The sequence below is a fragment of the Prionailurus bengalensis genome, chromosome A1 (genome assembly GCF_016509475.1).
Source record: "Prionailurus bengalensis isolate Pbe53 chromosome A1, Fcat_Pben_1.1_paternal_pri, whole genome shotgun sequence".
Classification (NCBI taxonomy): Eukaryota; Metazoa; Chordata; class Mammalia; order Carnivora; family Felidae; genus Prionailurus; species Prionailurus bengalensis.
The window spans coordinates 124,175,858-124,190,679 of NC_057343.1; the positions used below are offsets into that span (position 1 = coordinate 124,175,858).

General features: G+C 41.5%; 2 protein-coding genes across 2 annotated transcripts in view; one reads left to right on the forward strand and one right to left on the reverse strand.

Annotated features, from left to right (window-relative positions):
* Window positions 1-766: 766 nt before the first annotated feature.
* On the forward strand, window positions 767-8,148 carry GZMA (granzyme A). Its single transcript, XM_043564294.1, has 5 exons — window positions 767-870; window positions 3,637-3,775; window positions 5,367-5,508; window positions 5,708-5,977; window positions 7,916-8,148. The coding sequence occupies exons 1-5, from the start codon at window positions 801-803 to the stop codon at window positions 8,078-8,080; spliced, it is 786 nt and encodes a 261-aa protein (XP_043420229.1). The 5' UTR covers window positions 767-800; the 3' UTR covers window positions 8,081-8,148.
* Window positions 8,149-10,510: 2,362 nt separating this feature from the next.
* CDC20B (cell division cycle 20B) overlaps window positions 10,511-14,822 on the reverse strand; it is a 48,928-nt gene continuing 44,616 nt past the window's right edge. The window contains exon 12 of the mRNA XM_043590504.1: window positions 10,511-11,129. Within this exon, the coding sequence (XP_043446439.1) occupies window positions 10,984-11,129 (146 nt within the window). The 3' untranslated portion in view covers window positions 10,511-10,983. The remainder of the gene's footprint in view (window positions 11,130-14,822) is intronic.

The following is a 14,822-nucleotide window of genomic DNA, read 5'->3' on the forward strand; positions in this document are numbered from 1 at the left end:
AATGGGGAAGGAAAATGCAGGGAGGAACTTCCTAACAAATAAGACTTCCTTATGCACCTCTACCTGGCCTTGGCCTATTAATCCTTACATAACCCAAGGAGATAACTAGAAAAAAATATGATTGGTGACCAATTTTTAGGACACTTTTCCAACCTCTAATTTAAGTCTTAACAGATGCCATTAGTGGACACAGAAGATAGTTCTGCTATTGATGAAAACTAAAATCCTCAAAATTTCTGCTGAGACATTTTAAAGTCTCTCTTTGTAGGGGCACCTGGATGGCTCAGTCAGTTGAACGTCCGAATTCGGCTCAGGTCATGATCTCACGGTCTGTGAGTTCGAGCCCCACGTTGGGCTCTGTGCTGACAGCTCAGACCCTGGAGCCTGCTTTGGATTCTGTGTCTCCCTTTCTCTCTGCCCCTCCCCCACTCATGTTCTCTCTCTCTCTCTCTCTCTCTCTCTCTCTCTCTCTGTCTCTCTGTCAAAAATAAACATTTAAAAAAATTTTTTAAATAAATAATCTCCCCTTGTATAATATGTTCAGAGGACAACAAGGTCCTCTCACCCCCATCCACAATATAGAATTACCATCCTTTGCCTTAGCAGTCCTAGCAAAGGAAAGCATGCCCAAGGGTAAGGAGCAATTATTCATTGTTGTCAGTTGTGTTTCATTTCTTAATGCTCAAGTTAGAAATTGGAAAGAAGAAAACCACATCCTTTGTACCCTCGATATATAGAGTCGGTGAAGAACTAACACAGATTTTCATGTTGATTGATTTGAGGTGGAGATACCAGGCACAATGATGAACTCCTGTACATTTCTGGCATCCTCTCTCTTGATTGCCATTTTTCTCCTGCTAATTCCTGGAGGTAAGACTGATTCTCATCATTTCCATTATAACCATTAAACAAAGTGGAGCAGACTTTCAGTGAACTTTACGCAATATTAGCTCAGTGTAAGAGCAGATTTTTTGTTCCTCAAGCTTTAACATTCTTTCTTACATTCTAGCTCTTTATTTTAAAAGGAAAAACATCCTTCTTTCTTCTCTAAAATTGCTTCACAAGAAATAATAGAACCACCAGGGTTTAATACTGCCAATTTATACCTTGAAAATTGCCCCCCAAAATTGCCTAAATGTTAAAACAATAAAAAAAAAAAACCTCTTGGGTTAGGAAAATAAATGTACCTTTCTGGAAAGGAATAGTGGTATTCAGCCTTTCTGTAGAAAATGCATAGATACTTTTTTTTTAATGTTTAATTTATTTTTGAGAGAAAGAGAGAGCACAAGGGAGCACGCAAGCAGGGAAGGGGAAGAGAGAGAAAGTCAGAAGATCCAAAGCAGGCTCCAGGCTGACAGCAGGGAGCCCGATGTGGGGCTTGAACTCACAAACTGTGAGATCATGATCTGAGCCAAAATCAGATGCTCAACAGACTGAGCTGCCCAGGCACCCCAATGCATAGTTTGAAATAAAATTCAAAAACCTGACTTAGTCACCCAAAACAAATTAGAAACGATTTGAAATTGTATCATTTCCCTAGGCTAGTGTGTCATTGAGAATGTCACCACTTTGACTCTTTGGAAGTGCTATGGTATTTAGTATTAAGCTAAGTCTTGGGTACACCACCTAGTAACCAACCTACCTGGTTTTGTGTGAGCTACACGGACACCAGTTTGAAATGCTGTGAAACTCACAGCATTATCACAAGACTGGTTGTAGCCCCTGAGTGGCTCTAGGTTTTCCTTGAAATCCTTCAAGAAAGTGAGGACTGGTCTGGGGCTGCCTGAACTCTGCTGATGTTAAGGACCAGCCATGTGTTTATCTCCAGGTCCATCAGCTTCTGGAGGTGGGAATGGTGGGCAGGGGCTAATGGAAAACCTATCTCACCAGGAATTTCCAAGAAAGTTCTATGGTTTACCTTGCAACTAAAAATGAGAAGAAATTTTTAAAATAACAAGGTTGAAGCATTTGGGGGACAAAGGGGTGGCATAGGATGACTGTGTTCGGGCTTGTTAAATCCTCGACAACAGCGAAAACAGAGCAGATGAAAAATCCAATGATATCTTTTCTTCAAAGGAAACAACAAAAGCAGCTTGCTCTGCTCTGCTTTGTTTCCTGTGGTCAGAGAGAGCAATGTGGGCCCGTAAAGGGAACAGACACAGCAGATCACATGATGCTCTGGACCAGCGATCTCAACCCTCTTACACATTAGAATACTCTGGAGGGCTTTTTAAACAATGCTCGCATCCAGCCCCAGCTCCAGAGATGCTCATTCATGTTGATTCTGGGTGGAGACCAAGAGTTGCTAGTTTCCCAAACTTCTCACCTGCTCTAAACCCTTTTCCTGACCCTCATAGGAGTGGTTGGTTGCAGAAGATGTTGACCTTTTTTCTGAGGCCAGTGTATGTGTGCACCAAACAGGGGACCCTGAAAAATGAAGTAATCTACTGACTTTATGATTTCTGCAGCCCAGAAGGTCTAAAGATGCACCTTTTAAATCTATCCACCCATGACTCACCCAAGGAAAATTTAAGATGTGGGTGAAGTTCTCTGCGTTGCTCTAATTTCCTTATCCTTTACCTTCTAGAGCCTAGAATTTCCCCCTTCCCAACACACTTCCAGAAATGAGAGCCATTCAGGTCACTCTCTTCCCCTTCTCTCACTCTCATTATTTGCATCTTACTGTGGATATGGCAGTGAGTTAGCTTTATAAATGGAGTAGCAGGCCCTGTGCCCTTTTTTAAGAAACCATGAGTCTCAGCCAATAGTCAGCAGACATATTTTGGGAAAATCCAAGAATATCTGGTGTAGGAAGGTGGAGACTCAGAGTACATCACAAAGACACAAGATCACTAAACCAGCGTGGATCATGAGCCTTGTGTGTAGGTCTCCTGTTCTCTAGTAATGAAACTATACTCCGGCTCTGTCATCAAGGAAATTTGACTAAGGCACCATTTTCTCCTTATAGCATCTTCTTCCTTCTCCTCCCTCATTGGAGAAGGCCTTCATGAAACCATGTGTTTGAGTCTGCAGGTTGAAGGGGAGCCTTGGGTGCAATAGGTATTATTCTCTCAACTTAGGAATGAGGAGAGTACATGTTTCAATAAACAGAGAGCTCCCAATGACCAAAGAACTCGTAGGTGAGGGCAGAGCTAAATGGTGCCATATCAGTTTGTAAGGTGTGTTTTTTTGCAAGGGCTTTAGGTGACAAGGGCGGTTCTCAGTCTTCTAAAAGCTTTTCCACTTCCCCAGATTAATAGCTGGAAGGGAGGAGGGAGGAGTGCAGATCGTTCCTAGCATCTCTGGTAGTAACTGTTACTGGTGCCGACCAATGCACAGCTGTCTGCCCTTTGCAAGCCCTGAGGCTTGAGGCCACTGGTTGTGACAGATCTCAAGCCTGATAATCCCTGGAACTGCCAATGGCATGGCTTCTGTGGGTGAAACGGCAGGACCCTTTCAGGAGTCCAATAGGAATGGGCTTTACATTCAGACATCTGAACACCTGCGTGGGGTTTGGAGGTGCTCTCATCTGTCTCCTCTCCAAGGAGGAAATGCTTGTCTGGTCTTAGAAACATGGCTTGAGGTAGAGCTCTTTGGGGTGGGCACTGACTTAAGTTGCCTTTTCCTTTTTCACAGATTTCTGTGTAAAAATTATTGGAGGAAATCAAGTGACTCCTCATTCAAGACCCTACATGGTGCTACTTAAAGGAGAAAGTATCTGTGCCGGAGCTCTGATTGAAAAAAACTGGGTATTGACTGCAGCTCACTGTGTCCTGTAAGTGCTTGGGTTTTAAAAAATATTTGTGGAGATATTCTCATTTGGGGGAATATTAACAAAGAGAATAAATCTCACTAAAACCACAGGAAGTTCATGTGTAACTTCATATCACTGAAGTCTCCAGGAAATTGCTCTACCCCAGCAGGGAGTTAAGCCCACAGAATCAGACCAATGGGGAATCCACAGTGAGCACCCACACTTCCTCTGGAGCTGCTGGGTCCAGGTGCTGCAGGGCTTTGCTTCTGGCCTTGACTTCATGACTAGAGAGAATAAACCACAGTCTGGAAGGATAAAACTGAAGTGTCCCCTCAGGAGCCTGAGCACAATAGTCAAGTAGTGAAAGCTCGTGTCTAAAACCTTCCCGTTTCCCCTAGTGAACTTCTTTCACACTTCAGCCATCTCTTAACACCCGCTGACTACTACCTTCAAACCTCTTCCAGGCTTGGGTTTTCCTCCATTCTCTAAATCAAACCTGTAAACCTGGGCTGTCCCTTGTGAAAGCCACTGTCATATTGGTTATGTAAATTTCCATGCAGCTCTATGAATTTAAGTTGAAGTTAAATAAAATTGTAAGTTTAGTTCCTTGGTGGCACTAGCCACATTTCACATTTTCAGTAGCCACATGTGGCTAGTGGCTACCATATGGGACAGTGCAGATGTATAGAACATTTCATCATCCATTTGCACTCTACTGGAAGTACAGTTCTAGCCTCTTAAGTGAAACTCACATCAGCTGATGTAATGGAAGAAAACTATGTGTAATGGAATAATAGTGTGTGATGGGGGGAAAAATCACTGGAACTATCTGTTTAGTGTAGTTTATACTAGGTTGTGAATGACACTAATCTTAATTATTAATATACCAGAGAATATTTTTTTAAATAGGCTCCACACCCAACATGAGACTTCAATTCATGACCCTGAGATCAAGAGTCACATGCTCTACTGACTAAGCCAACAAGGAGCCCCCTGAGTATTTTGATTTTATTAACCAAATGAACCTTTAGCATGGAGTAAAAAAAGAACCCTGGCCCCCTCCTTCAGATCACCATCCCCCACCCCCAATATACACACACTCAGCGCCATGCAATTAGGGTCCTTCATTGGGCAGTCATATTTCTGGAAGTTTGCCCATTTAAGTTTGTTACAAACTTAAATCTTACAAAGATCCCTCCAGTGCACTTCTCTAAACTATCCAGTGCCTTTTGCTTCTGTCTCTAGAACCCTGAGAACTTTGTGTTTCAGTATTCTGCAACCTGATTCTCTATCACAGCTCAAGGTGTGTTAAGGGATACAACACTAAAGCCCCAACACACATGATCCCAAGACTTGGCTTAGCTGCTATGGAATTCTCTTGTTATTTACTTTTCAATGAACCTAGTTTAGCATGTTATAAAGAAGCTGGTGGTAATAATGATGAATTCACAAGCAACTTTTTATTCTTCAAAGTACACTTTTTTCTTTCTGAGCCATAAACAAGTATTTCCACAGCAGGTATACTTACAAATGAGACAGTGAAACTGATCACTTAACATGCTCTGCTACTGATACAAAGAGTAAATCCTGTTAATATACTGTCTGTTTTCAGGAACAGAATGTCCCAGGTCATTCTTGGAGCTCACTCAATAACCAAGAACGAGCCAGAAAAGCAGATAATGTTTGTTAAGAAACAATATCCCTATCCGTGCTTTGACCAGGACACGCATGAAGGTGATCTTAAACTTTTACAGGTATGTACCTTTGGTTGACTTAAAAGTCATAGAACCTCCTACGTTCTGGCTGCCAAATGGAAATTTTTTCCTCGGTGCCCTAGAGCTATAGACTATAGTTACATAATGGGGTCCTCGAAGGTTGGGCTAGAATTTAAGTAAAAATGTGACCATCTAGATTACCTCATTTTGTTAAGTCTTCATGCTTGTCTTCTAACAGCTGACCAAAAAGGCAAAAATTAATAAAAATGTGAGCACCCTCCGTCTTCCTAAAAAGGGGGATGATGTGAAACCAGGAACCATGTGCCAAGTTGCAGGCTGGGGGAAAATTCATAATAACTCACCTCAGTCGGATACTCTGAGAGAAGTTAATATCACCGTCATAAACAGAAGAATCTGCAATGATCAAAAGCACTATGATTATCATCCTGTGATTGGACTGAATATGATTTGTGCTGGCAGCCTCACGGGTGGAAAAGACTCGTGCAATGTAAGTGAAATAAGATCCCATGTTTGAGCTGTTGGAATTACTCTGGAATCTGAATGGCTTGATTTCAGGAACAAGGCTAAGCAAATCTCAGGAAAAGATGACATTTGTCTTCTGCATCTTTGCACTTCCTGTCCTTTGCCCTCCCACTTCCCTCCCTCCCTTCAGCCACCACTCTGGAAATCCAGGAACCCAGAATCTTCATGCCATTGGGACCACACGCAACACCCTAAAGCCATGGCAGCATCCCAGTATGCCTGTCTGCCTCTCAACAGCCACCCTCTACCATCAAAACTTAGCAGTCCTTCTCCCGTTCCCTCAGTGCCCAAGACCCCTCAGAAGTGGCTATGAGTGAATCAAACCTGAGGGGCTAATTATGAAAATTTCAGGCACTGCATGAAACACACCATTCCAGGAGGGGTCCCAGGCTTGCACATAGTTGCTTAGTTCATACGCTCATAAGGCTAGTTTTTGCCTGAACAAGAGGGGTCGTTGATGCCTTCACATGGCTGAGAAGGAGCTGGCCCTCAGACCTGGCACTCGCAGAGCTCCATGTGTATGCCTCAGTGGCCCTCTGTGCAACACCAACAATCTTTCCTAAAGCCAGAGCAGTGAAATGGCCACTTCAGACTCTGGATCTCAAATACATTTAAATATGCTGATTCTAGAATTCCGCGAGAGAAAACAGGATCACACAGTGGGTGGCACAGGATGCATAAAGCATTGACCCACAGCTAACTGAAAGGGCTCTGCTAATGGAGGCAGTTAGCTCTGAAGTGTGATCACTGGCTTCTGGGACCTCCCATCTAGTGTCAGATGCTCCAAAGAGACTTGAGGGAGAAATTTCTATTTGACAGGATGAAGGGAAAATTTGCTTTGGTTTTGTTCCTTTGGGAAAACAATTATCTGCTTGGAGAGACGAGAAAACATGGTATTTACTCTTTGCCTCAACATCCCATCTGCATTTGACTCTTTGACCTCTTGAATTATTAAGCATTTTAAGAAAATGACAGGGACCCCTGGGTGGCTCAGTTGGTTAAGCATCTGACTCTTGATTCAGCACAAGTCATGACCTCCAGGTTGTGGGACAGATCCCCATGTCAGAAATCTCTCTCTCCTGGGGTGCCTGGGTGGTTCAGTTGGTTAAGTGTCCAACTTTGGCTCAGGTCATGATCTTGTGGTTTGTGGGTTCAGGCCCCGCCTCAGGCTCTGTGCTGACAGCTTGCTCAGAGCCTGGAGACTGCTCTGGATTCTGTCTCCCTTTCTCTCTGCCCTTCCCCCACTCACACTCTGTCTCTCTCAAAAATAAATAAACATTAAAAAAAATTTGTTTAATAAAAAAAAAAAGAATTATCTCTCTCCCTCTCTCTACCCCTCCCCACTCATGGTCACTCTCTCTCAAAATAAATAAACAAATAAACATTTTTTAAAATGCAAATAGGAGGGTTTCCCTTATTTTTTTTTTTTAAGGTTTATTTATCTGTTTTGAGAAAGATTGCAAGCAGGGGAGGGGCAGAGATGAGGGAGGAGAGAGAGAATCCTAAGCAGGCTCTGCATTGTCAGCACAGAGCCCAGCACAGGGCTGAACCATGAAAGCATGAACTGACCCAAAATCAAAAGTCAGGTACTCAACCAACTCAGACACCCAGGTGCCCCAGGAGGGTTTTCCTTCTAAAGCACAATCAGTCTCAAAATTAGTAGATAATGTGAACAATAATACATTTTATTTCATGTTCACTGGTTTATAAATAAGTTGAGTAAGCCAATTTTCAAAATATCAAAATATTTCCCAACATTTTGAACTTTTAAGCACTAATTTTCATTTAAGTCAAGGTTGGTCTTAACTCCACATTGAATGCTCCACATTAAATGGAACCTCTTCCATTCCACTAGTGATCACGTTCCATGCTGATCTCCACTACCCATCTTGTTTTCCTCCAGGGAGATTCTGGAAGCCCTTTGATATGTGAGGGTACTTATAGAGGCATTACTGCCTTTGGCCTTCCAGGGAAATGCGGAGACCCTCGAGGACCTGGCATCTATACTCTTCTCTCACAGAAGTATCTCAACTGGATAAATAAGACTATGAAGGGGCAGTTTAGATAACTGTATTTCATTTCATTTGCCATCACTTGTTAATGTTATCATAAATAAAATCAATTTGTGTAACTGTATCCATTTCTCTTATAACCTTAGTGGGCAGATCTGCACTGGCAAAGTAACCTTGTGGATAATGCAATGGAGACAGGAGGAAACCAATGTCATAGTGTCATCCATATGTCAAGTGACAATCATACTTTGCTTGCATTATTCAGCATCTCACTGGGACCCATCAGGAGTGACAATAAGGTCAGGTCTGTCTAGTAACAAAAACAGTGCTGGACCCAGCAATTCTGCAGGAAACAGAAACAGCCAGTCTGGAGCATTTGAGTTAGAAGAGGAAATGCCTTATGGTGTTTTTCCAAAGGCAGGTGAGAAATAGAAATTAAAATTTAGGGGACACAAATGAAACACCTGGACACACAAGAAAAGTATACAAGAGAAAGTCACCCCCCTTTCTCATTAGTTGGTATTTAAGCCTTAGATTATCTAGGTGATTTCCTGGTTCTCTTCGTCTCTGAGCCTGGGTAGGGCCAATCAACATGGTGGCTACAGTGGCTGTCATCACATACTAGGGAGTGAGTGCTCAAAATTTTCCTTGAAAAAATTCCATGTTGTTAGTCATCACATTGAACTCAGTGGATAGTCATCAGTCCAGCAGCCCCTTCAAGATGTGATTATGTGAATGGATTTCTTCAATTTCCATTAGTTCCTTTAGGAATATGCATGTGTGTGCATGCACACACAATGTATACCCAAACCAAGAACACACATCAACACTAAGAGACAGCTTCTTAAAACAAAGAAGGAAGCCTAGCTCAATTACCAATGCTCAGGCCCCACCTCTAGAAATTTTTATTTAATTGTATTCAGTGAGACCCAGGACATAGTATTCTTTATCTAATCACCACAGTGATACAAATATGCAGCTACTGATGCGAATCCCTACACTAAAAATTGAGGTCTGGTTCTGATATCTAAAACAGAGGCTCTAAGAGAATCACTAGGATGATCCTGTAGATACCTACTATCATCCCTAATTCCTAGTTAGGATTTTAACAGCAACAAGAGGATGGAATAGTCCCTACCAGAAATATTACAGGTTTAGAAGTCCACTTAAAAAGTACTTGCATGGAACCCTCATTCATTGCTGGTAGAAGTGTAAACTGATACTTCTTAGGAAAGTTGTCAATGACGTATATTCTATGACTTAACCGTTCCACACCTCAGTATATACCCAACAGAAATGAGTGCTTTTGTCCACCAAAGACATGTTTAAGAATGTGCACAGCATCTTTATTCTTAAAGTTGAAACTGAAAATAGCTCAAATATTCATCAATAAAATGGATAAACAATTATACATTTATACAATGGAATATTACACAGCAAGAAAAAGAAAAATCTACAGATACATGTAATGATATGAATTAATCTTACAAACTTAATATTGAGTGAAAGAAGTCAGACAAAAAGAATATATAGTGTGTGATTCCATTTATCTGAAGGTTTGCATAAGACAAAACTAACTATAGGGATAGATGTTAGAATAATGGAGAGGTGTTGACTAAGAGTGGATACAAGGAAGTCTATAAGGTACAATAAATGTTCATATCTTGATCTGAATAGTATATTAATATCAAATGGGTGGTATAGACTGATGCCAAGAGTTCAAACCTAGGTAACATCATCTCAAAACACTTGCTGGAGAGGTTTGGACTTAGCAGATGAGCAAAGAAAATGAAGAAAGTAGGAATTCCAGACTAGAAGAAAAGCTCCAACAAAGGCATCAAGGCAGGAAATCACAAGACTTAGCCCAGGGTCAACACAGTCCCACTTCAGATCCTCTATCCCCCTCTCTCTCTGTCCTGATCACCCCCTTTCTATCAAATAAACATTTTGTAAAAAGGTAATTGAACAAAAGAACAATGGCCTGATTGAGCCTAAAAACAGTTTAGCAGTTATCAAATCCAAATTCCTGTTCTTATAAATGTTATAACAAACCCAAGGCCATTCAGTCAGTTTATGGCAGAGCCAAGGTAAGCACAGGTATCATACTTCAGGTTCTGGGCTTGGGACCTGAAGGTTGAGGTGAGGGACTAAGGTAATATGGAGTCATGGAAGGTTTCTGAGCAGGGGCCTAAGAAGATCACCACAGTGCTTATAAAAATGTAACCTAACAGTGGTGTGGAGACCCATGAAGAATAAAGATAGGAAAAACAGAAGGAATTACAACAGAGTGGTCATCAGGTATTCAGGACATGCCTAGGCTGAAACAAAAGGGAGAGAAAGAGAACAAAAGGTAAATGGAGTAAACATGGAGCAGAATAATCTGCATGTTTCCTGAGTGACGGGATGACAGGATAAGGATGAGACCACAAAAGGGGACAAGGAAGTCCTATGGAAGATCTCATTTTGAGAGGAAATAAAATGCATGCTTAACATACTGCCTACCATACAGTAGGATTTTAATCAATATTTTTCAAGCAAAATATTATTTGTATGTATTTTTAACATTCTGAGTTTGAGCTAAAGATAAGAAAGGATCTCAGAAAGGAAATATCCAGAGGCAGAAAGAAGGGTGAGGCTGGAGCTTGGAAAGTCAAGTGGGAAAAAGGACTTTGGAAATCTTTTATAGATATTCTGACTATAGCAGTGGAAATGCATCTCTAACAAGGAAGAGATAGAGAAAAAAGAAGAAAAAGGAGGAGGAAGAAGAGGAGCAGGAGGCGGAGGAAAGTAGAAAAGAGGCCAAGACAATGTCTGGGAAATCCAACAGGAGGAAGTGAGGAGAATAAAGCAACCTGAGAAAGAAAGTCAGGAAAACAGACATTCACCGCAAGAAAAGCACTTTATCCTATTTGATCCTCACCACAACCCCATGGAGAAGACAAGGCCAATGTCATCATTCTCACTTCAAAGTGAGGAAACTGGAGCTCACAGAGGGGCTGAGTGACTCACAGCAGTTCCATACACAGGCTGTGCCATCGGCTGCGGCAGAAAACACTCGGGTCTGGTCTGGACTCAAAGCCAGGTGCAGCACTCTGCCCCTGTGGCCTGTGGGAAAAGGGGAAGACAGTTAATGTCCCACATGACAAGAGCTGTTGCTGAGGTGGGGCCACAAATCCCACCCCAGGATGAAGGCTTCTCCAAAACCTGCCGAGTTTGGAGCTCATGCTCCCACTGAGCCTGTGCTGTGGTAAACAGAGACAACTATGGTCAGTACCCTAAAGTGGCTGAGGTTTTGCTTCACCATTTCCTTTTCAGACCTCTTCCCCCTTGTGTTAGTTTCCTTGGGTTGCTGCAACACGTTACCAGAAACTGCCTGAGACAAGAGAAACTTACTGTCTTACAGTTCTGGTGACCAGAAGTCCAGAATCAAGGAGTGGACAGGGCTGCCTCCCTCTGGAGACTCCTGGGGAGGTTCCAACTTTCGCCTCTTCTAGCTGTTGGCAGTCCTTGATTTGGGGCCACATCACTCTATTTTCTGCCTCTGTGGTCATACGGCCCCTATTCTGTGTGTCTGTTCTCTGTGTGTCTCTTGTAAGGACACTTGTCATTGGACTTAGGGTTCATCTGGATAATCCAGGATGATCTCATCTCAAGATCCTCAGCTTAATTACATCAGCGAAGATCTTTTCTCCAAATAAGATCACAATCACAGCTTCCAGGAATTTGAGGAGGATACCTTTAGGAATCATTTTTTAGCCCATCACACCCTTCACACCCCAAACCACTATCACTTCTATCTTCTCTAATCCACCAACACCCAGCAATTACTATTGCTGTGCTCCTGCCTCCCATACCATCCCTTTTCTTAACCTTTCCAAAAACGTCCTCCCCTTGGGATCTAGATTTCAAGGAGCTAATCAAATAAATTGATTGAGTTTAATAGAAAAGGACCCAAAAACCTCTCCCGCAAAGCAAATATGAGTCTTAGTTATCTAATTCCGGAGACAATACCCCTTTTTTGTTATGTAACCAATCATCTCCCCAAAAAAACCACTTTGTGGAACAGTAGTTCTATATGAAGTTAACGGGTATTAAATATGGAAAAAGTGTCTAATGCTCACATGAGTTTGGGAGCTCCAGGTTAAAAAGAATGAAACAGGATTCCTTATTTTAAGACTGCTATGTTTGGGAGAAGAGAGTATAATAGACAGCATTTCTGAAACATATTTTATGAGAGTCCTTTTGATGCAAGCATCTCACGTGGCTCCTGTTCCTTGGAAAATACTTGGCAAAACCTATCCTAACCCAACAGTGACTGTAACAATCAAAACTTCAGGCCAAAGCAGGCAAAACTGACTGCATGAAAGGAGGCTGAGGCTGGGATGATAGGGGGAAGGAACGAGGTTGGATAAGCTTTTGAGTGAGGAAGTAATTGGGGGCACACATAAAATCTAAGTAGGTGAGTGGTCATCTCCTCATAGGACCAGTACAGCTTACAACTCAAGTGAATTCTGGAATTTCAGAAACAATCTTGTGTTCTGACACCTGATTCTCAGCAGCAAGAAGTGCAAATATACTATTCCACTCCCAAAGAAGACATATCTTAGAAACTTGGGAATATTTCCATCCACACATATCACTCCTAATCCTCTCCTGCCTGTTCACACGCATGTGCACACACACACGCCCCTATGGTGACATGGGATTGCCGCAGGTGTGTCAGTACATTAAAAAAAAATGTAGATTCATAGATACAAAGCAGATCCCTTATTTTATACATGAAAAAAAATTCAGGAATACCAAAAGTCTTGTCCTAGGTCACAGAGCTAATTCATGGCAGGACCAGAACTATAATCAAATCCAATGCTCTAAACATTTAGCCCATCCTCCAAACCCAGAGCAAAGAAGAATCTTTTCTCCTATTGAAGACCACTGTCCCTTATTTTTTTAATTAAACACTTAAAAATTAAAGCAATATAAATGAAAAGCCACTTAATTTAGTTAGCATAAATATAGAACCTTACACAGGAGACCTGAATGGCTTAGTTGGCTAAGCATTTGACTCTTGATTTTAGCTCAGGTCATGATCTCACAGTTGGTGAGATTGAGGCCGGCATAGGGCTCTGCACTGACAGCACAAAGCCTGCTTGGGATTCTCTCTCTCCCTCTCTATGCCCCTTTCCCACCCATGCACTCATTCCCTCTCTAAATAAACAAACAAACAAACTTAAAAAAAATAACATTACATAAATACTTTCAAATTAAACTTAAGAGAGGCGCTTGGGTGGCTCAGATAGTTGAGTGTCTGACTCTTGATCTCCGCTCAGGTCATGATACCACAGCTCCTGAGTTCAAGCCCTGTTTCAGGCTCTTTGCTGTCAGTGCAGAGCCTGCTTTGGATCCTCTGTCCCCATCTCTCTGCCCCTCCCCTGCTCCCTCTCTCTCTCTTTCTCTCTCTCTCAAAAATAAATAAACATTTTTTAAAAAGAAAGAAAGTGGAAGAGGAGTAATAGAGAAAAAAATTCCATATCTTTTCTAAAGCAGGCTTTGAAAAATGTCTCAACTTAAAAAAATGGACAGCTACTTCCAGGATTTGTTAGGAAAATGGAGTTTGTATCAGAAGCAAAGGCATTCTCGAAATACTTCTCTCATAAGTGACAATCTTAATTTACTAGATTAAGTGGGAAATGCCATCTTTATCTCAGCCAAAAGTCATCCTTTAGGATTTATATCTCTAAATTCTAAGAATATTATCACTGAAAGGATTGAAAGTTTTGTTTTCTTTATGCAGCTATCAATATAAAGGAGACCACATATCGATGCATGTGCTATGGACTGATGAAACCAAATCAAAGGCCAGATCTCACTTATAGGCTAGAAAGTTACCCACTCCCGCTTCAAAGCTTGTAAATTACAACTTTGGGGGGGGATGAGGGGAAGGAAAATGGTAAGCTTTCTTTCTTCTGAAGTTATATGGGTGAGGCTTCTTTAACTGAATTTTCCCCCCAGAAAATCATGACTGTGGTTAACAGAGTGAGACTAAGGAAGGGCATGGCCAGAATCTAGAATAGTCTTTTTCCAAATTTTCTGACCACAACTCACAGTTCAAAACTACATTTTATGTAGTAACCCCATATTAGACACATTTCTGTACTGCACAGCGTAACAAAAGTTTTGCAAAATAATACCTACATATACATTTTTCCATTCCATTCTATTTCATTTTTTAATGCTAACCACCTGACGTGTGTTTGTATAACACCCACCCTGCTAAACATTTTTGAGAAATATCGCATGTGGAAGATACTACTGCATCAGAGATGAGAATTAGTGTCTAAGACCTCAAAAGTAACTGCATCTTCTCTGACCATAAACATGTTAAGAGGAGAAAAGGTTAAATATACTCTTTGGAATTCTGTCTAATATCAATGAAAGAAATTCACAAAGCATTACTAAAGATGCTAAAGAATTTATAGTTTGTTTTTTTTAATGTTTTTTAAAAATTTATTTAGAGGGAGAGACAGAGCATGAGCAGTAGAGAGGGGCAGAGGAAGAGAGAGAGAGAGAGAGAGAGAGAGAGAGAGAGAGAGAAAATCCCAAGCAGGCTCCATGATCAGTGCAAAGCCCAAATGTGGGGCTTGATCCCAAGACCCTGGGATCAATGACCTGAGCCGAAATCAAGAGTCAGATGCTCAACCGACTGAGCCACTCACGTGCCCCAAGAATTTATGGTTTGTTAAAGCTAGAGAAAAAAGAAAATGTACCAGTTAAGTTCATTCTTTATTCCAAGTATCAGCA

Coding starts and splice junctions, on each gene's coding strand:
- GZMA (XM_043564294.1), top strand. CDS start 801: ATGATGAACTCCTGTACATTTCTGGCATCCTCTCTCTTGATTGCCATT. Junction 5,509..5,707: donor GTGATCTTAAACTTTTACAG/GTATGTACCTTT, acceptor GTCTTCTAACAG/CTGACCAAAAAGGCAAAAAT. Junction 5,978..7,915: donor GTGGAAAAGACTCGTGCAAT/GTAAGTGAAATA, acceptor GTTTTCCTCCAG/GGAGATTCTGGAAGCCCTTT.